Source organism: Salmo salar, chromosome ssa04 (assembly GCF_905237065.1).
Source record: "Salmo salar chromosome ssa04, Ssal_v3.1, whole genome shotgun sequence".
In the NCBI taxonomy this organism is placed as follows: Eukaryota; Metazoa; Chordata; class Actinopteri; order Salmoniformes; family Salmonidae; genus Salmo; species Salmo salar.
This window is the reverse complement of record NC_059445.1, coordinates 38,585,515-38,608,305: the sequence shown is the minus strand read 5'-3', so window position 1 is coordinate 38,608,305 and position 22,791 is coordinate 38,585,515. Positions and strand designations below refer to the sequence as shown.

The 22,791-nt window shown below is 43.1% G+C and overlaps 1 protein-coding gene across 1 annotated transcript; it reads right to left on the bottom strand.

Annotated features, from left to right (window-relative positions):
* Nucleotides 1-336: 336 nt before the first annotated feature.
* fhl1b (four and a half LIM domains 1b) lies at nucleotides 337-20,288 on the bottom strand. The gene is made up of 6 exons (XM_014196022.2): nucleotides 20,045-20,288; nucleotides 10,954-11,138; nucleotides 3,752-3,926; nucleotides 1,409-1,578; nucleotides 1,043-1,229; nucleotides 337-920 (listed from the first exon to the last, which is right to left on the bottom strand). Exons 1-6 carry the CDS (start codon nucleotides 20,193-20,195, stop codon nucleotides 769-771), a joined length of 1,020 nt encoding a protein of 339 aa, XP_014051497.1. The 5' UTR covers nucleotides 20,196-20,288; the 3' UTR covers nucleotides 337-768.
* Between the last annotated feature and the right edge of the window lie 2,503 nt (nucleotides 20,289-22,791).

The following is a 22,791-nucleotide window of genomic DNA, read 5'->3' as shown; positions in this document are numbered from 1 at the left end:
ATGCTGTGACAGTGAATCAGCCTTCAGGGTACGAGCTCTTCTCTTCCCTACATTACTGCTCTCTCCAAACGCTTATAATCAATGGATGTTTGTTACATTTTCAATCTCTTGGTTTTGATGGCACACAAACTGTACAGTTAAATGTCTGTGTTGCTGGATAAATTAGGCATTCGTCCATGGGTCTGAGATTTTGTATTTTTATTTGAATAAGGATGTTATACCTAGTATATACTGAACCCAATATATAACAATTCAATGTAATTACAACGATCACGACAAAAGAAACCAGAGTCCCCTCACAATGCTTGGGAACACAGAAAAAGAAAATCACACAACTTTGTGGAAATATATTTGTTTATTGCTGATTACAGACCCACAAATGGAAGACACCAGACATGCAGTTCATTATATTGGATTTTCATAGATTTTCATTGGCTTTGTGCATGGTAAGTGACAAATGAAAAGTGCTTATAATTACCCATCACAATTACTATTAGCTAAGCAATCTCTCTGGGACACTGTTTTCCCCTTTAAGACCTTTGAATTAACAGGTATAGTTATGATGTTCCCCAGGGTTGAAACGTCTCCTATAGAACATGACTCCAATCTTTAGGAAGATACTCGATTACCCCACTGAATCCACAGATTTCATCAAAATATTTGTATCCCTCGCTATCGCTGTAAAATAAAAAAGTAAAACAATTGCTTTCAGCTTCACACCCTGAAAAGCTGGCATGGCAGACCCACTGTTTCTGTTCCAAGTTCACCTCAGACCTTGGCACAGTCGGAGCAGAAGATGTTCCCTCCGTTGGCCACAAAGCGCTTGTTAGCCAGGCTCAGGGAACACTTCTTGCAGTTGAAGCAGTGCTCGTGCCACGAGCTGCCCTCGTAGTTCACCACATTGGTGGCTTTGCCGAAACCTGGATGGGACGGAGAATAAACAACAAACAATTACAAATGTGTACAATCGTTCAATAGTGACGTTAGAGAGAGAGAGTGTGTGTGTGTGTGTCTGTGTGTGTGTGTGCGAGCGTGTATTGACCTGTTATGGGGTTCTGGCAGCCGTTGCATTTCTTGGCTACAGTAGTCTTGTAGCAGTCCACACAGAAAGCCTTCTCCTCGTGGGAGGTGAAGCGGGTCCCAGACAGAGGCTTTCGGCAGGAGCTGCAGACAAAACATTCTGAGTGCCATGGCTGCTCCTGGTAGTTCACTCCCCCGGAGGTGATGGTCTAGACAGGGGTCGGCAGAGAGTCAAGTCAGTTTAGAGGGGAATCCTCATGTCCTTTATACAGGAGAACCATTGGTTTCAAATCAACCACTTTGGTCCAATTGGCTTATTGAAAATGAACATCCATCAATGATATCCAAGAATTTGGAGGTCATTGAAAAAATGAAATCTTTATGTTACCTGCTTACAGCTGACACAGGTCTTAGCAAACTTCTTCTCATGGCACGGGCCACAGTAGATGTCAGTGCCTTTGGTCAGGAAGCTTTGGGAGCGGATGGGTTTTTTACACTGGTAACAGGTGAAGCAGTCCTCATGCCACACATTGCCTTTATACTCCACATTCTCAGAGCCTTTAGGAAGAAAAAAGCACACATCAGTCTCTATGATGGTTTAAAGGGGCAATCTGCAATTGGTACATACATTTTTTGATTTTTGAATTATATATATATATATATATATATATATATATATATATATATATATATATATATATATATATATATATATACAGTCGTGGCCAAAAGTTTTGAGAATGACACAAATATACATTTTCACAAAGTCTGCTACCTCAGTTTGTATGATGGCAATTTACATATACTCCAGAATGTTATGAAGAGTGATCAGATGAATTGCAATAAATTGCAAAGTCCCTCTTTGACATGCTAATGAACTGAATCCCCCAAAAACATTTTCACTGCATTTCAGCCCTGCCACAAAAGGACCAGCTGACATCATGTCAGTGATTCTCTCGTTAACACAGGTGTGAGTGTTGACGAGGACAAGGCTGGAGATCACTCTGTCATGCTGATTCAGTTTGAATAACAGACTGGAAGCTTCAAAAGGAGGGTGGTGCTTGGAATCATTGTTCTTCCTCTGTCAACCATGGTTACCTACAAGGAAACACGTGCCGTCATCATTGCTTTGCACAAAAAAGGGCTTCACAGGCAAGGATATTGCTGCCAGTAAGATTGCACCTAAATCAACCATTTATCGGATCATCAAGAACTTCAAGGAGAGCGGTTCAATTGTTGTGAAGAAGGCTTCAGGGTGCCCAAGAAAGTCCAGCAAGCACCAAGACCGTCTCCTAAAGTTGATTCAGCTGCAGGATCAGGGCACCACCAGTACAGAGCTTGCTCAGGAATGGCAGCAGGCAAGTGTGAGTGCATCTGCACGCACAGTGAGGCGAAGACTTTTGGAGGATGGCCTGGTGTCAAGAAGGGCATCAAAGAAGCCACTTCTCTCCAGGAAAAACATCAGGGACAGACTGATATTCTGCAAAATGTACAGGGATTGGACTGCTGAGAACCGGGGTAAAGTCATTTTCTCTGATGAATCCCCTTTCCGATTGTTTGGGGCATCCGGAAAAAAGCTTGTCCGGAGAAGACAAGGTGAGCGCTACCATAAGTCCTGTGTCATGCCAACAGTAAAGCATCCTGAGACCATTCATGTGTGGGGTTGCTTCTCAGCCAAGGGAGTGGGCTCACTCACAATTTTGCCCAAGAACACAGCCATGAATAAAGAATGGTACCAACACATCCTCTGAGAGCAACTTCTCCCAACCATCCAGGAACAGTTTGGTGATGAACAATGCCTTTTCCAGCATGATGGAGCACCTTGCCATAAGGAAAAAGTGATAACTAAGTGGCTCGGGGAACAAAACATCTATATTATGGGTCCATGGCCAGGAAACTCCCCAGACCTTAATCCCATTGAGAACTTGTGGTCAATCCTTCAAGAGGCGGGTGGACAAACAAAACCCCACAAATTCTGACAAAGTCCAATCATTGATTATGCAAGAATGGACTGCCATCAGTCAGGATGTGGCCCAGAAGTTAATTGACAGCATGCCAGGAAGGATTGCAAAGCTCTTGAAAAAAAGGGTCAACACTGCAAATATTGAGTCTTTGCATCAACTTCATGTAATTGTCAATAAAAGCCTTTGATACTTATGAAATGCTTGTAATTATACTTCATTATTCCATAGTAACATCTGACAAAAATATCTAAAGACACTGATGCAGCAAACTTTGTAGAAATTAATATGTGTCATTTTTAAAACTTTTGGCCACGACTGTATATACCTATTGATTCTTGATGAATATAACTTATAAATGCCTTATGAGCGTAGTTCAACTGTCGTACCCCATCAGAACCCAACATACAAGCTTTTTTGACTCCATTGGTTGTAAATAATGTCATTGTAAACAAATACTGAATAGCCTCAAAACATCGATTTTATGGATGGTCATTCATTCCATCTATAGCTCTGTCTATGCATTTGAAACTGGTTAAATTTCTCCAGCCCCAACCCTCAGCTATTTATCAAAACAGTGGTGGGGTGTCCACTTTGTTATTGTTTGAACTGCAGATTGCCACTTAACTGAAATGTAGGAAAATGTTTACTAATCTAAGTTCACGTGATGGAGAGCACCTAAGAAATGAATCATACAGAGGGTATAAATATCACTAGCTTCATTTAATGTCAACGCAAATCAGTGAGTCTTAGCCCATAGTGTCCCTTACCGGCTAGAATGGCTTTGTAGCAGGCGTGACAACGAGGGGCATCCTCCCGGGAGCTGCACTTCCCACACATGATGCGGTCATCCTTAGCACTGAAGGACTCCTTGGCTAATGGCTTGTAGCACTTGTAGCAGCGAAAGCAGTCGGCGTGCCAATAACGGCCTTTATGTTGCAACTCCTGAAGGAAGGAAGGAAGGAAGGAAGGAAGGAAGGAAGGAAGGAAGGAAGGAAGGAAGGAAGGAAGGAAGGAAGGAAGGAAGGAAGGACAGAGGGCAGAGAGAAGAAGGGAATGGAGGAGGGAAAGAAAGACAATCTTTTCAAATCAAATCTAATGTTATTGGTTGCGTACACATATTTTGCAGATGTTATCGCGGATGTAGCAAAATGCTTATGTTCCTAGCTCCAACACTGCAATAATACCTAACAATACAAAACAATACACTCAAATCCCCCAAAATAAAAAGAAACAAATTAAGAAATAGAAAAATATCACAACGAGCAATGTCAGAGTCTGGAATATAAATATATGTATATGATAGAGTGTATAGACATTATGGACAGTATATAAATAGAAAAGGTGTGTGAAGCAGTAGTTATATAGGATGAGCCTTGACTAGAAAACAGTATATACAGTTGAAGTTGGAAGTTTACATACATTTAGGTTGGAGTCATTAAAACTCGTTTTTCAACCACTCCACAAATTTCTTGTTAACAAATTATCGTTTTGGCAAGTCGGTTAGGACATGTACTTTGCGCATGACACAAGTCATTTTCCAACAATTGTTTACAGACAGATTATTTCACTTATAATTCACTGTATCACAATTCCAATGGGTCGAAAGTTTAAGTTGACTGTGCCTTTCAACAGCTTGGAAAATTCCAGAAAATTATGTCAAAGCTTTATAAGCTTCTGATAGGCTAATTGACATCATTTGAGTCAATTGGAGGTGTACCTGTGGATGTATTTCAAGGCCTACCTTCAAACTCACTGCCTCTTTGCTTGACATCATGGGAAAATCAAAAGAAATCAGCCAAAATCTCTGAAAAAAAACTGTAGATCTCCACAAGTCTGGTTCATCCTTGGGAGCAATTTCCAAACGCCTGAAGGTACCACGTTCATCTGTACAAACAATAGCACGCAAGTATAAACACCATGGGACCACGCAGCCGTCATACTGCTCAGGAAGGAGACGCGTTCTGTCTCCTAGAGATGAACGTACTTTGGTGCGAAAAGTGCAAATCAATCCCAGAACAACAGCAAAGGACCTTGTGAAGATGCTGGAGGAAACAGGTACGAAAGTATCTATATCCACAGTAAAACAAGTCCTATATCGACATAACCTGAAAGGCCGCTCAGCAAGGATGAAGCCACTGCTCCAAAACTGACATAAAAAAGCCAGAATACGATTTGCAACTGCACATCGGGACAAATATCACACTTTTTGGAGAAATGTCCTCTGGTCTGATGAAACAAAAATAGAACCTTTTGGCCATAATTACCATCGTTATGTTTGGAGGAAAAAGGGGGAGGCTTGCAAGTCGAAGAACACCATCCCAACCGGGAAGCACGTGGGTGGCAGCATCATGTGTTGGGGGTGCTTTGGTGCAGGAGGGACTGGTGCACTTCACAAAATAGATGGCATCATGAGGAAGCAAAATTATGTGGATATATTGAAGCAACATCTCAAGACATCAGTCAGGAAGTTAAAGCTTGGTCGCAAATGGGTCTTCCAAATGGACAATGACCCCAAGCATACTTCCAAAGTTGTGGCAAAATGGCTTAAGGACAACAAAGTCAAGGTATTGGAGTGGCCATCACAAAGCCCTGACCTCAATCCTATAGTTTAAATTTATTTGGCTAAGATGAATGTAAACATCCGACTTCAACTGTACATATAAAGTGGGTAAAACAGTATGTAAACATTGTTGAAGAGACCAGTGTTCAATGCCTATGTACATTGTATCATGACGCCGGAGAAGATGGCTGATGTTTTACGTGCTCCTAACCAACTGTTTTTTAGTTCGTTTTTTTGTTTTGTTATGACCGAACATAACTTCTGGACATCAGAATAGCGATTACTCACCACGAACTGGGAGACGCTTTTTTTTCCTTTAACGGGTCAGACGAGCCCAACGTGAACGACATACTGCTTTCCCGGGAACAGGCCCAAATCCCCGTCATTTGGTGAGGAGATGATGAAAAAGAGGAAGGAGGTCGGGTGGCCTTCTGAGAATTCGTAGGCGATCGAATAAACCCCCCCTACCTTCCGTTCTACTAGCTAACGTGCAATCATTGGAAAATAAAATCGACAACCTACGAGGAAGATTAAACTACCAACGGGATATTAAAAACTGTAATAGCTTATGCTTCACAAAGTCGTGGCTGAACGACGACATTATCAACACACAGCTGGCTGGTTATACTCTGTATCGGCAGGATAGAACAGCGGCGACTGGTAAGACAAGGAGGGGCGGACTATGTATATTTGTAAACAACAGCTGGTGCACGATATCTAAGGAAGTCTCAAGGTGCTGCTCGCCTGAGGTAGAATATGATAAGCTGTAGACCACACTATCTACCTAGAGAGTTTTCATCTGTATTTTTCGTTGCTGTCTACATACCACCACAGATCGATGCTGGAACTAAGACCGCACTCAATGATCTGTATTCCGCAAACAGGAAGACACTCATCCAGAGGCAGCGCTCCTAGTGGCCCGGGGACTGTAATGCAGGGAAACTTAAATCCGTTTTACCAAATTTCTATCAGCATGTTAAATGTGCATCCAGAGGGAAAAAACTCTAGACCAGATTTACTCCACACACAGAGAAGTGTACAAAGCTCTCCCTCCCCCTCCATTTGGAAAATCTGACCATAATTCTATCCTCCTGATTCCTGCTTACAAGCAAAAATTAAAGCAGGAAGCACCAGTGACTCAGTCAATAAAAAACTGGTCAGATGAAACAGATGCTAAGCTACAGTTCTGTTTTGCTAGCACAGACTGGAATATGTTCTGGGATTCCTCTGATGGCATTGAGGAGTCCATCAATGATGTTGTCCCTACAGTGACCGTACGTACACACCCCAACCAGAAGCCATGGATTAGAGGCAACATCGTCACTGAGCTAAAGGTTAGAGCTGCCGCTTTCAAGGAGAGGGACTCTAACCCGGAAACTTAAAAGAAACCCCGCTATGCCCTCCGACGAATCATTACAGACTACAAAGGGAAGCACATCCGAGAGCTGCCCAGTGACACGAGCCTACCAGACGAGCTAAACTACTACTATGCTCGCTTCGAGGCAAATAACACTGAAACATGCATGAGAGCACCAGCTGTTCCAGATGACTGTGTGATCACGCTCTCCGCAGCCGATGTGAGTAAGACCTTTAAATAGGTCAACATTCACAAGGTCGCAGAGCCAGATGGGTTACAAGGACATGTACTGCGAGCATGCGCTGACCAACTGGCAAGTGTCTTCACTGACATTTTCAACCTCTCCCTGTCCGAGTCTGTAATACCAACATGTTTTAAGCAGAAGACTAAGGTAACCTGCCTAAATGACTACCGACCCGTAGCACTCCCGTCAGTTGCCATGAAGTGCTTTGAAAGGCTGGTCATGGCTCACATCAACACCATTATCCCAGAAACCCTATACCCACATCAATTTGCATACTGCCCCAACAGATCCAATGATGCTATTTCTATTGCTCTCCACACTGCCCTTTTCCTCCTGGACAAAAGGAACACCTATGTGAGAATGCTATTCATTGACTACAGCTCAGCGTTCAACACCATATAGTGCCCTCAAAGCTCATCAATGAGCTAAGGACCCTGGGACTAAACGCCTAAACACTGGATCCTGGACTTCCTGACGGGCCGCCCCCAGGTGGTAAGGGTAGGTAACAACACATCTGCCATGCTGATCCTCAACACAGGGGCCCCTCAGGGGTGCGTGCTCAGCCCCCTCCTGTACTCCCTGTTCACTCATGACTGCATGTCCAGGTACGACTCCAACACCATCATTAACTTTGCTGATGACATAACAGTGGTAGGCCTGATCACCGACAACAACGAGACAGCCTATAGGGAGGAGTTCAGAGACCTAGCCGTGTGGTGCTAGGACAACAACCTCTCCATCAACGTGATCAAGACAAAGGAGATGATTGTGGACTATAGGAAAAGGAGGACCGAGCACGCCCCAATTCTCATCAACGGGACTTTAGTGGAGCAGGTTGAGAGCTTCAAGTTCCTTGGTGTCCACATCGCCAACAAACTAACATGGTCCAAGCACACCAAGACAGTCCTGAAGAGGGCACAACAATGCCTATTTCCCCTATTCCTGCTGGGTCCTCAGATCCTTAAAAGGTTCTACAGCTGCACCATCGAGAGCATCCTGACTGGTTGCATCACTGCCTGGTACGGCAACTGCTCAGCCTCCGACCGCAAGGCACAACATAGGGTACTGCGTACGGCCCAGTACATCACTGGGGCCAAGCTTCCTGCCATCCAGGACCTCTATACCAGGCAGTGTCAGAGGAAGGCCCTAAAAATTGTCAAAGACTCCAGTCACCCTAGTCATAGACTGTTCTCTCTGCTACCGCACGGCAAGCGGTACCGCCAAGTCTAGTTCCAAGAGGCTTCTAAACAGCTTCTACCCCCAAGCCATAAGACTCCTGAACAACCAATCAAATGGCTACCCAGACTATTTGCATTGCCCCCCCACCCCCTCGTTTACGCCGCTGCTACTTTCTGTTATTATCCAGGTACTGTTCACCGGACGTGCTACCTGTCCCAGACCTGCTGTTTTCAACTCTCTAGAGACAGCAGGAGCGGTAGAGATACTCTCAAAGATTGTCTATGAAAAAGCCAACTGACACTTACTCTTGTGTTACTGACCTGTTGCACCCTCGACAACTACTATGATTATTATTATTTGACCATGCTGGTCATTTATGAACATTTGAACATCTTGGCCATGTGCTGTTATAATCTCCACCCGGCACAGCCAGAAGAGGACTGGCCACCCCTCATAGCCTGGTTCCTCTCTAGGTTTCTTCCTAGGTTTTGGCTTTTCTAGGGAGTTTTTCCTAGCCACCATGCTTCTACACCTGCATTGCTTGCTGTTTGGGGTTTTAGGCTGGGTTTCTGTACAGCACTTTGAGATATCAGCTGATGTAAGAAGGGCTATATAAATACATTTGATTTGATTTGATTTATTATCTATGCATAGTCACTTTAATAACTCTACCTAGATGTACATATTACCTCAATTACCTCGACTAACCGGTGACTCCATTGACTCTGTACTGGTACCCCCTATATATAGTCTCGCTATTGTTATTTTACTGCTGCTTTTTAATTACTTGTTCCTTTTCTTAATTACTTGTTCCTATTCTTATTCATATTTTTTAAACTGCATTGTAGGTTAGGGGCTTGTAAGTAAGCATTTAATGTGTGACTAATAACATTTGATTTGATTTGACATAGGTAGCAGTCTTTAAGGTGCAGGGTAGAGTACTGGGTGGTAGTAACAGTGACTAAAGTTGAGGGCAGTGTACTGGGTGGAGGCCAGCTAGTGGTGACTATTTAACCATCTGATGGCCTGTAGATGGAAGCTGTTTATCAGTCTCTCAGTCCCAGCTTTGATGCGCCTGTGAACAGGCCGTGAACAGGCTGTGGCTTGGTGGCTGAGGACCTTGATGATTTTCTTGGCCTTCCTGGGACACCGGGTGCTGTTGATGTCCTGGAGGGCAGGCAGTGTGCCCCCGGTGATGCATTGGGCTGACGCACCCCCCTCCGGAAAGCCCTGCAGTTGTGGACAGTGCATTTGCCATACCAGGCGGTGACATGGCGCAACAGGATGCTCTCAATGGTGCATCTGTAGAAGTTCATGAGGGTCTTAGGGGCCCTCACCTCCTCCTTGTAGACTGTCTTGTCGTTGTTGGTAATCAGGCCTAGCACTGTTGTGTTGTCTGAAAACTTTATGATTGAGTGGCCACGCAGTCATGGATGAACAGGGAGTACAGGAGGGGGCTGAGCATGCACCCTTGTGGGGCCCCCGTGTTGAGGATCAGAATAGCGGACGTGTTGTTGCCTACCTTCACCACCTGGGGTCGGCCTGTCAGGAAGTCCAGGACCCAGATGCACAGGGAGGTGTTCAGACCAAGGGCCCCGAGCTTAGTGATGAGGGTACAGAAACTATGGTGAACAGCTTGAAGCAAATTGGGACAGCAGACTGGGATAGGGAGAGATTGAATATGTCTGTAAACACTCCAGCCAGCTAGTCTGCATATGCTCTGAGGACGAGGCCAGGGATGCCGTCTGGGCCGGCAGCCTTGCAAGGGTTAACACATTTAAATATCTTTCTCATGTCGGCCCTGGAGAATGAGAGCTCACAGTCCTCGTGAGCGGCGGTGGCCCACGTCAGTGGCCCGCGTCTGCGGCAATGTGTTTTCCTCGAAGTGGGCAAAGAAGGTGTTTAGCTTGTCCCGGAGAAAGGCGTTGGTGTCCGCGAAGTTGCTGGTTTTCCCTTTATCTTCCATGATTGTCTGGAGTCCCTGTAACATATGTCTTGTGTCTGAGCCGTTGAATTGGGACTCCACTTTGTCTCTGTACTGATGTTTTGCCTGTTTGATGTCCTTACAGAGGGCATAGTTGGACTGTTTGTACTCGTCCATCATCCCAGTCACCTTGCCGTGGTTAAATGTGATGGTTCGCGCTTTCAGTTCTGCATAAATGCTGCCATCTATCCACGTTTTTTGGTTTGGATAACTTCCTGATGAACACAGTAACAGAGTCAGTGTGGACGTCAATGTTATACTCAGAAGCAACCCGGAACACATCCCAGTCCGCGTGATCAATCTTGAAGCATACATTTCAAGATTGAAAAAACAATCCTGAAGCATAGATTCCGATTGGTCAGACCAAAGTTGAACAGTCCTTACATGGGTACTTCCTGTTTAAGTTTTTATCTTTAGGAAGGGAGGAGCAGAATGGTTTTCTCCCTCACATGCTGTGTAGACAGTGTGCACTCATAAACAAGTCTAGACAGACAGTCTGCAGTCATGAAAACACATGCTGACAGTTTGCAGGTATAGACAAACCCATTTGGAAACACACAAAAATACATAACACATGTAATACGTAAAATACATTTCATGCCAGTATATTAGACATGGGAGGTGTCACTGAACACACACACACACCTTGGAGTCGATACCAATAGGACGGCGGCACTCAGTGCAGTTGTTGGCACAGAACTTGTCATGGCATCGGACACAGACAGGCTTCTCCTCCTGTTTAACGTACTTCTTCCCACTCAGGTCCTCCCGGCAGTATTTGCAGTTCATACTGTCCGTCATGGCAACATCAACAGCAGAGTAGCAAACACCTGGAAAACACACAGGCGTAGAGGACATACTGAGCTGTTGCTCTGTTAATCACAAGTGGTATGTTTCAGGAACTATTGTCAGAATAAAATGGTGTAAGTCCTGCAGAGTACATCAATACAATTGAAAGCTATCAGATATGGTAATGACTGGGTTTTACATTACTTGGCCACTTGCATTACTTCTTATTGCCACAGAGGGACAGCGTAGCTCTAGTAGTGTAGCTCTAACGATATGAGGGAATGAAAGTGAACCGCAAACAAAGAGAGACGGAACACTATTCAATCAAAACCTGTTCACATCCAGACACAGGTTAACAACAGTTCGAGTGTACTCCGTTCCCAGGGAAACCATGCTGTAATATTTACTGAGGTGTTGATAAGATGCTATTTGTTCAACAATCTTTTAACAAGGAGGAACATTGAACTGGGTTGGACCCTGGTTGCTTTGTTCTGTAATCACAGCAAACAAAAGGTAGACTGTGCATGTTCCTCACATTATGCTTATCTCCTACTAATATGATTGGCAGGGATGTTGTAAAATGGAGAATTAACTGTGACGGATGGTTGAAAGGGCATAAAAAGGTCTGGAGAAAATCACCATGTGCCCTGCCATAGATCACAAATAGATCACAAATAGATCCTTGATTGTAGGGTTAGGATGACAGAAAATAAATAAAATCCATACGTAAAATGAGTGGAACCTAAACCACGGAGACTGCTGATAGCCTACACACACACCTTTTTACTGTATCAGCATGTTCTTGTGCATGTACTAGGTGTGAGTGTGTATGTTTGTGCGTGAACATGCGTTGGTGCGTGTGAACGGTATGTTTGTGCAGGGAGGTGTACACATGAAGGAATGCCTGGTATGAATGTGGTGAGATCTGGACTGTTGACACAGCTCTTTGACAGACCCAGTGAGCGTACCCTCCCTTTGGACCCCCTCTGTGAAGCAGAAGAGGTACTAAGGACCCAGAGCATACAAAAACTAGACTCTTACGTTCATCTATTGCAATGTGTACGGTTATTCCATTGTTGCTATGACAGAAATATGCACGTTTAATACAACAAAATCTATATACTGTGAGCAAACACTTACAATAAAGAACCGTTGGTGTCTGAAAAAAGAAAATCGTGTTAAAGAGCTTGTTGTTGTAAGTGCAGTGTAAAGCAGTCAGAACCCAGGGAATGTCTGCCACTGCCTTAGACCTGACCACAGACTCAAATAGCTCGTCCCTTTTCACTGCACTAGAATATTTCAGACAGTGGCATTTTACTACAGTCTGAATGCACAAACCAAATTGGAGCTCATTCATGTCACATGTTGTCTCTACCTATCTTCCCTATCATCTCCTCATCTCCCGTAGTAACCTGTAAAAGACTAACGCATCACTTAAGCACACGAGAAAACAAAAACGAGAGGGGCCAGGGCCCACAGAAAGTTTCCATAATCGAATGTATCTTCTGTTGAGTTGACAGCCAAGGCCAACCCACACATTCTCTGTCTTTTCCCTTCTTCTCTTCCTCTGTTGAAATCCTTCTTTTTTTTCTTCTATTCCACCATCGCGCACCCCCCATCTCTTGCTCTCTCTTTCTTTCATAGACACATGTTGACGTTATCCACATTTTCCCCTCCTCTTATGTTGCTTTTACCCCCCCCCCCCCCCAAAAAAAAGGAGAACTGGCATCTATGTTAAGGTATGACCAAAGAGAACATTGAAATGAAAGAAGTCAATGACTTTTCTTTATCTCTGAGTGAGCCACCACCACCATTATCAGTAGCCCGGGTGGTTTGGCACTCAGAGGTAACTTGAGCTACTCAGAACAATGACCGCCATTCATAGGCCAGCCATTCTGCTCTGTGCTGCATGCTATCATCACTGTTTTCTGGTCATTCCTCGACAAATGCAGACATGTACGCACAGGAACTTAACAATGAGCTCTGACGATGACGTCAGAGGTAATCAAACTTCTTTTATCTGAATTGATCTGATCTCCATGGAAACGATAAGAGTTATTGGGAAACAGAGAAGTGGAGTCTTGCTTCTCTGACATCTCGTGGCATCATCTGGATCCCAGTTGGGTAATGTGTGAAGGGCTACAGCCAGAGAGGGAACACGACAAAACCAGAGCATCTGTGGCCAGGGCTCTCTCAGCAGAGGATATGCATCAGCCACGGGACTCTACGGAATTCCAGAGTGGTTGGCGAGCCATATACTGCCTTGTGGCCTCTCCCCCCCCTCCCTCTCTCTCTATAGTAAAGTTGTTTTTATCCCTCTGGCCATGGAAAAGGGTTTGGTGCTTTACCTCACCCTAACCAGTGGCACAGATGTGGGAGACCTAATTAGAATTGGGACAATGACATCATCTTGTGGTTCAAACAGCTTTTAGGCACATGCACACATACACACAAACAAACACACACACACACACACACACACACAGAAGACAATTCAGCAGCTGGGGAAGCATTGAAAGGTTCTGGTATGTTGGCATGAGCTTATCACTAAAGAATGTGGAGGAAAGCTGAGAAACAGGACGTCTGGTAGACTGGTGGCACAGTCTGCTTCGAGCTGTCAACAGTCTGCAAAAACTGCTGAACTATTCTCAGAAACTGCCTATAGTCTAGTTCACACACACAAGTACACACTATCCTTCCAGCAATACACTTTTACTAGACATGAGCCAGATATCTATCAGCAGTGGTCTGACACCAACCAACATGGGCATTTTACAAGGGTGTGAGTCATACTACTGCCTTGGTGTGTTTGGACCATGATAGTTTGTTAGTGATGTGGACACCAAGGAGCTTGAAACTCTCAACCCGCTCCACTACAGCCCCGTCAATGTGAATGGGGGTGTGTTCGGCCCTCCTTTTCCTGTAGTCCACGATCATCTCCTTTGTCTTGCTCACGTTGAGCGAAAGGTTGTTGTCCTGGCACCACACTGCCAGGTCTCTGACCTCCTCCCTATAGGCCGTCTCATCGTTGTATGTGACCACCGTTGTGTTGTCAGCAAACTTAATGATGGTGTTGAAGTTGTGCTTGGCCACGCAGTCGTGGGTGAACAGGGAGTACAGGAGGGGACTGAGAACGCACCCCTGAGGGGCCCCGTGTTGAGGATCAGCGTGGAAGATGTGTTGTTGCCTACTCTTACCCCCTGGGGACGGCCCGTCAGGAAGTCCAGGATCCAGTTGCAGAGGGAGGTGTTTAGTCCCAGGGTCCTTAGCTTAGTGATGAGCTTTGTGGGCACTATGCTGTTGAACGCCGAGCTGTAGTCAATGAACAGCATTCTCACAATGGGATATGGCTAACTCCCGTATCGCAGACATGTTCTCCGAAGCCAGGGTAGTCCCAACAGCATCACCACTCCTTCTTCTGTAGAAGTCAAGGGCGGTGGGTGGAAATCCATAAGCTCTAAGGCGAGACAATTGCAATTGAAACTGACCTTAGGGGTAATGGCGGGGTTGGGTAACTATGTTACCTTGGATAACCCCGGAGCAAACTTTAGGCACGAGTGGTGGACTGACAGCTTACTCACTCGCTTTGCAGATGTAAGGGCAATCAGCAAAGATGTTTTGAAGGAGAGATATTTCAACTCCAAGCCTTCCAGAGGCTCAAAAGGTTGCTGTGGAATTGCCTCAAGCACAATAGACAGATCCCAAGATGGGGCTAAAGGGCTGGAGAATGGGGGTTAGCGCGACGCGCTCCCGACATGAAACAACATAACAGAAGGTGTTTCCCTATTCTGTTAATGTCGAAGCCTATATGAGATAGCAGCTAGTGTAACGCCCTGGCCATAGAGAGGGGTTTTTGTTCTTTATTTTGGTTAGGCCAGGGTGTTACATTGGGTGGGCGTTCTATGTTCATTTTTCTATGTTTTTGTATTTCTTTGGTTTGGGCCGTGTGTGGCTCCCAATCAGGCACAGCTGTAGTTTGTTGTTGCTGATTGGGAGTCACACATAAGGAGCCTGTTTTTCCTTTGGGTTTTGTGGGCGATTGTTTCTGTTTCGTGTTTGCACCTGACAGTACTGTTTGGCTGTCGTTTTCTTGTTTTTGTATAGTGTTCACATTGTTTAATAAATGCCTGAAGATGAACACTAACTCCGCTGCACCTTGGTCTACTCTCTCTTCTGACGGCCGTTACAGCTAGTTAGACATTAACAATGGAGAAAGCCTTCCCTCTGTCCAAAAGGTCCTACAAGAAGCATTAAACCTCGGATACAGAGCAATGGTCAGGAATAATCTGTTTTCGGTCCCACGACATGTTTCCATACAGTGAGGGTGTAGAACGGGCTCTGGCACTGTATAGTCTCAATGACTCTGAGAGGCAAGCCTGTTGCATTCAGATTTCTCCTGTCACGGGCGTGGCCCAGAGGGCCATGGTTCCTAGGTGAGGATGGAAAATCTCTCAATTCGCAATGGTAGTTGCCAGGGAATGTCGTAAAGCAGGAGAATGATCTCTGCTAACCAGAGCGTACCTGGCCATCGAGGGGCTACCAAGATTAGGAATAATCATTGTTCCATCACTCTGTTCAGGGTGGGGAGTATCAAGCATAGAGAAGGAAAAGAGTAGAGCATCACCCTTAGCCAAGGGTGATGCCAACGCGTCCAATCCCAGTGGTGCGTATCCTGCTATTGCAAAGAACAACGGACAGTGCATATCTTTGTGCGATGCGAAGACATCTATGGCGGCTATATCATATCTCTCCCAGATCTGGTTCACAATCTGGGGATGGAGTCTCCAATCCCCGTAAAGGGGATTCCCTCTGGACAACAAGTCCGCTCCTACATTCAGTACACCCAACAAATTTTGGGTGTCAGGGAAAATGTATGGAATAAGAAATACATTATTTTCCTTAGGAATGTAGTGAAGTAAAAGTAAAAGTTGTAAATAATATAAATTGTAAAGTACAGATACCCAAAGAAATTACTTAAGTACTTTAAAGTATTCTTACTCAAGTACTTTACACCACTGTACGCAGGAATTGGGGTTAGTGAGTGTTGCATTAGCGTGTCAGTGCTGGGGCAGGAGACCTGCTCGGTTCTCCCTGTGTAAGGGTAGCATCCTCCATGGCTCTAAATATTATTCATTGAGCAAAGTGGGATCTAGCTAGTGTTCCAGGTAGAAAAGCTAGACAGATGTAGCTAGCCTAGACTGGTGCGTATGGAACTTTCTCACTCATCATTATTCACGACTCATTAAGGAATATCGGTAATCATGGTAGCATCCACATTAATGTAAAAGTGGTTAGAAACATATTTGATTCTTATTTGCATTAAAAGTGACTCCAAAATGACACAATACACGATTTACCATTCATTTCTATTGGGCACAAAATAATCTGAAACATTTACATTTAAATTTTAGTAATTTAGCGGATGCTTTTATCCAGAGTGATTTACAGTAGTGAGTGGATACATTTTCGTACTTTTTTATACAACCAAAACAAACAGCAAATGCATCCAACAAGTTTGTAGAGTCACAACCTTGATTTAATCATTGAGTGAAAGGAATATGGGACCAAATACTAACTTTTGACTACTTTAATACACATACAGTAGAAGTGAATTTGTCCCAATACTTCTGGTCCCCTAAAATGGGGGGACGATGTATAAAAAGTGCTGTAATGTCTAAACGGTTCACCGAATATGGACGAAAATACCCTCAAATTAAAGCTGACAGTCTGCACTTTAACCCCATAGTCATTGTATCATTTCAAATCCGAAGTGCTGGAGTAGAGAGCCAAAACAACAACAAATGTGTCCCTGTCCCAATACTTTTGGAGCTCACTGTATGTAAAGATATACAGTACCAGTCAAAAGTTTGGACACACCTACTCATTCCAGGGTTTATCTTTATTTTGTACTATTTTTTACATTGTAGAATAATAGTGAAGACATCAAAACTATGAAATAGCACATATGGAATCATGTAGTAAGCAAAACAGTGTTAAACAAATCAAAATACATTGTATAGTTGAGATTCTTCAAAGTAGTCACCCTTAGCCTTGATGACAGCTTTGCACACTCTTGGCATTCTCTCAACCAGCTTCATGATGTAGTCACCTGGAATGCATTTCAATTAACATGTGTGCCTTGCTAAAAGTTAATGCATTCTTAATGCGTTTGAGCCAATCAGTTGTGTTGTGGCAAGGTAGGGGTCGTATACAGAAGATAGCCCTATTTGGTAAAAGACCATGTCCATATTATGGCAAGAACAGCTCAAATAAGCAAAGAGAAATGACAGCCATCATTACTTTAAGACATGAAGGTCAGTCAATCAGGAAAATTTCAAGAACTTTGAAAGTTTCTTCAAGTACAGTCGCAAAAACCCATCAAGCGCTATGATGAAACTGGCTCTCATGAGGACCGCCACAGGAAAGGAAGACCCAGAGTTACCTCTGCTGCAGAGGATAAGTTCATTAGAGTTACCAGCCTCCGAAATTGCAGCCCAAATAAATGCTTCACAGAGTTCAAGTAACAGACACATCTCAACATCAACTGTTCAGAGGAGACTGCGTGAATCAAGCCTTCATGGTCGAATTGCTGCAAAGAAACCACTACTGAAGGACACCAATAATAAGAAGAGACTTGCTTGGGCCAAGAAACATAAGCAATGGATATTAGACAGGTGGAAATCTGACCATTGGTCTGATGAGTCCAAATTTGAGATTTTCGGTTCCAACCGCCATGTCTTTGTGAGACGCAGAGTAGGTGAACGGATGATCTCCACATGTGTGTTTCCCACCATGAAGCATGGAGGAGGAGGTGTTATAGTGTGGGGGTGCTTTGCTGGTGACTGTCAGTGATTTATTTATTTAGAATTTATTTAGAATTCAAGGCACACTTAACAAGCATGGCTACCACAGCATTCTGCAGCGATACGCCATTCCATCTGGTTTGCACTTAAGTGGGACTATCATTTGTTTTCAACAGGACAATGACCCAACACACCTCCAGGCTGTGTAAGGGCTATTTGACTAAGAAGGAGAGTGATGGAGTGCTGCATCAGATGACCTGGCCTCCACAGTCATCTGACCTCAACCCAATTGAGATGGTTTGGGATGAGTAGGACCGCAGAGTGAAGGAAAAGTGTTCAGCATATGTGGGAAGTCCTTCAAGACTGTTGGAAAAGCATCCCAGTTGAAGCTGGTTGAGAGAATGCCAAGAGTGTGCAAAGCTGCCAAGACAAAGGATGGCTACTTTGAAGAATCTAAACTCTAAAATATGTTTTGATTTGTTTAACACTTTTTTGGTTACTACATGATTTTATATGTGTTATTTCATAGTTTTGATGTCTTCAATATTATTCTTCAATGTAGAAAATATGAAAAATAAAGAAAAACCCTTGAATGAGTAGGTGTGTCCAAACGTTTGACTGGGTACTGTAGGTATTTTGGTATTTTATTAGGATCCCCATTAGCTGTTGCAAAAGCAGCAGCTACTCTTCCTGGGGTCCACACAAAACATGAAACATAATACAGAATGACATAATGCAGAACATCATTAGACAAGAACAGCTCAAGCACAGATCTACATACAATTTTAAAAAGGCACACGTAGCCTACATATCAATGCATACACACAAACATATCAATGCATTCACACAAACTATCTAGGTGTCAAGATCTTTGGGGTATACTGCCTACCACTTTACAGGATGGATAAGAGTCAGCTTTATATAGCAGCCATACAGAAATATTAGCAAATTAAGATTTTATGGAGCACTGAGCTCATAGTAATTAATTTTGTGCATGCGACCTCTGACATTAGCTCTTTTCTGGGAGCGGGAAAGCTGCTGAAAGAAGCAATCTCTGGGCCAACATCTGTCCAATAACACAATTGGACTTTTAGCCAGACAGACACAGACACACAAAGACGGAGTGTCACGTCCTGACCATAGAGAGCTCTTATTTTCTATGGTAGAGTAGGTCAGGACATGACTGGGGGGTTTATCTAGTTTATTTATTTCTATGTTGTGTTCTAGTTTCTTTTTTCTATGTTGTTTTTTTTTGTATGATTCCCAATTAGAGGCAGCTGGTCATCGTTGTCTCTAATTGGGGATCATATTTAAGTAGTTGTTTTTCCCCACCTGTGTTTGTGGGATATTATTTTGAGTTAGTGCATGTTGCACCGCTGGCGTCACGGTTTGGTATTAGTTTATTGTTTGTCTTGTTAAGTTTCACATTCAAATAAAATATGTGGAATGCGGAGAGAATGAGTGCGAGACATAAAGAGAGAGAGAGCGATATATAGAGGGAGAGGACAGGAATTCATTGAATTGATCTTGGTGATGCATGTTTCTGCCATCACATGCCTCAGTCCCAGAAGTCCATCCCTACACTGAAAAATCTTAATAAGAAACAGATTTGAGGAAGATTATCAGAAGTCAGCATGTTGCATATGATATTTAAGCCAACGCCCCAACCAACTCAACACATTATTGCAAATAGCCTTACAGCATTTATTTAAGTCTAATTGGTTCAAAGGAAATACTATTCGGTGTTTAAAGAAAGATGACGGTCTATTAAAGCAGGCATATTCCTATTATTAACGCTGGTGATTTAACTGAAGTCGCCAGAGTTTGCTATGTAATCATCATGGAGCCAATTCATGTGCAGAAAACTATTAATAATAGGTTTGTTAAAATGCGGTATGTATTGCTGATTCTCGAATAAAAGACAGACATGAAATGCAGAAGTCGAAGATGCAAATCAGAAACAATATCAGTCTATGTTGCCATGTTGTATTAGATGGACTGACTAACTGTACGTTCGTGTTTACATAGCTTTTACATTCACAATTGAATCGAAAAACATGCCTCGCCAACAGGTCTACAAATAGTTTCTAATGTCCTTGTATTAATCAATAACGACAAGATTTGGATCTGTCCATGCAACTTACCAAATTCAAATAAAGTTATGTGGGACGCGCACGCACTCCCTGATCTGCACAAGCGCCAGTTCTTCTGCACAGGATATAGCCCACTACTGTATAAGGTACCTACAAAAAAATGCAAACCTCTCTGGAGGCAGGATATCGGGTAATAAATCATGACAGGATATGACTACCTTCGAATAAACGCATAAGTACTGTATTTCCATGCAGAATATATTGGCCAAGTCTTCAGGAAATGGTTGAATTAACAATACGCCTACTTATTGTTCTGAGATGTTGATTGAACTTTGTTTTTAATTGTAGCACTATTCTTTACACAATTGTTTTCAACTGAAAGTGTAGCCTATGTTAGGGGTTTTCAAACTGGGATCTGCGGAGGTACTGCAGGTCTGCGATTTATAAAAATATATAATTGGGAAACTTTTTTTTTGTGATTTAAAAAACAAAATTATGAATAACGCTAGCTGCAAAAGAATACCATCATGGATACCATTTGTATGTATTTGCATCCAATATGAAATAAGTTGGAAGTAGTTTCATGAGCCAATGTTAACTAGCGTTAGCGCAATGACTGGACGTTAGCATGCTAGTGTTCCGTTTCAACGGACTCTGGGGAAGGAGATAAATGGCTTCATTGCCAAAATCTAGAACTATCCCTTTAATATGGAGGAAATTACAGTCATTGGCGCTAATTACTGGGTTGTTTCTGCATAGAAGTGGTAATTTTCGGGATGGAAAAACAGTTAAACGACCAAAGCCAGATAGAAAGCAAGCAGAATTTTTCTATATATATTTATTTAATACCATCTTTGAGAACTAACAATCAAATAAAAGCTAGACAGTCAGGAAGAATCAAACCATGTAAAAAAATCCGGCATTCAAGGCACATGGCCATTGATTTTGTTTTGTTTGAGCAGAGGAACATTTAGCCATGGCAAAATGCATTTTCTCTACTCCGCCAATATACCTTTAGCTTTCTAGCTAGATTACTCAGTTCACACTTGCTCTTCCAATGAACTGCGGGGAGTTCAAAATAATGACAGTCTACCACATCTATTCATTTTAAAATGTTGATTAAAGTTACTTATACTTTCCATTATCATTCACTTGATGATAAAACAAGACGTGATGTTGTTTTGTTATGCTAACATATGATGGGGTCCCTGGGTCGCTGATTTGCCTGGGCAGGGGTTTCTTGGCAAGAAATGTTTGAAAACCCCTGGCCTATGTGATATACAACAAGTTACAGTTTAACAGTTATAACATACTTGTACATAAATACACACACAGTGAGATGGATTAGCTTTTTTTTGGTAATAGCAACATTTATTTTTATTCACCATTAGATTCACATAAGTATGAAATAATTTAAACTACAATATTTGTTTTTATTGTGCTGCTAGTAACTTTGTCAAGTACAAATGAATAACACAGATCTAAGGTTTTGTTTCTCCCCACATCCACCAATTTAAACTTTATTTTTTGAATTCGCATTTCAAGGCAAAAACAAAATATACATCAATATCATGCACCCAAATACGGTTGGAACAAGTAAAGACAGCCTCACCTTTTCAGGTTGAATTTGCTGCTACTTCAACAACTGGCCTTTTATATACTAAATATCTACAACCCCACCTACAACCCTACTTACAGACTAGATTTGTTCCAGGGTAGACTATGTGAAGCATTCCATTCATATACTGACTACAATACACCGGTACAGTACTCATAACATGTGGTTACACTATCTACTGTCTGTGGTAGGGTAGAATTTGTTAGCGCAAGTGGCTTATGTTAAATAAAGATGACAAAAGCTAATACAAAAACGTAATATAGAACAAATGTTAGAATATGTCTATAGTTGTATTCGGCGCATGTGACTAATAAGATTTGATTTGATTTAGATTTAGTTTCTGCCTACCTGACTAAAAAAGAAAGGGGTTGGCAGGTATAATTCTTTGAAAACAAAAACAAATCCTGCATAGCAGAAGCTCGGAGTAACAGTTCCAGTTTCCTGTCTCGGAGCCCATACACACATTACGCCAGGGTGTACTCCATAGACAGCAGCTCTGTACAGTATCATACCAAACCCTTCTTCAGGTCAATAAATTCAGTATAAAGGCATCTGCTTATGGATAAGGACATCGAAGTGCACAGAGCAAGACTTGAGTAGACAGGAATCTCCTAACATAAATCTGCTTATGAATAAGTCTACTCATACACATGATATTCCACAGTGTATTGGTATGACATTGAGCTGGATTTCAAGGTATAATAATCCAAATGATTTCCTGTAAATTATTCATTAATATGTACAAATCACAGTAGGCTCAGGGGGGGTTGTCCATGGGCAGGGACCAGACATGTTCCCTTTACGACCAGTTCATGCTCCCCAAACACCACCACCTGGATCAAGGAGGTCACACCCCTTGTGGAGGCAGACAGGCATTTGTGGTTGGTGGTGCTGGGTGCTTGAGGCATCGGTGCTCATTGTGATGTCACAATACATGGTTGCATTGCCGTCATTCAGTTCGTCAGATACATCATTGTGCAGGAGCCCTTCATTCTGGAGAGTGAACGAATCAAGAACCACTACCATTACATTACCAGTGTGTGTGTGTGGGAGTGTGTTTGCTTGTGAACACTCACCTCATATGCCTGAGGGCTGGTGAGACAGCGTGCCAAGGGGCCATAGCAGCCTGGCAAGGTGGCAGTAAGGGATGGGCCGCTGTGAGTCAACAGCAGTTTCAGTT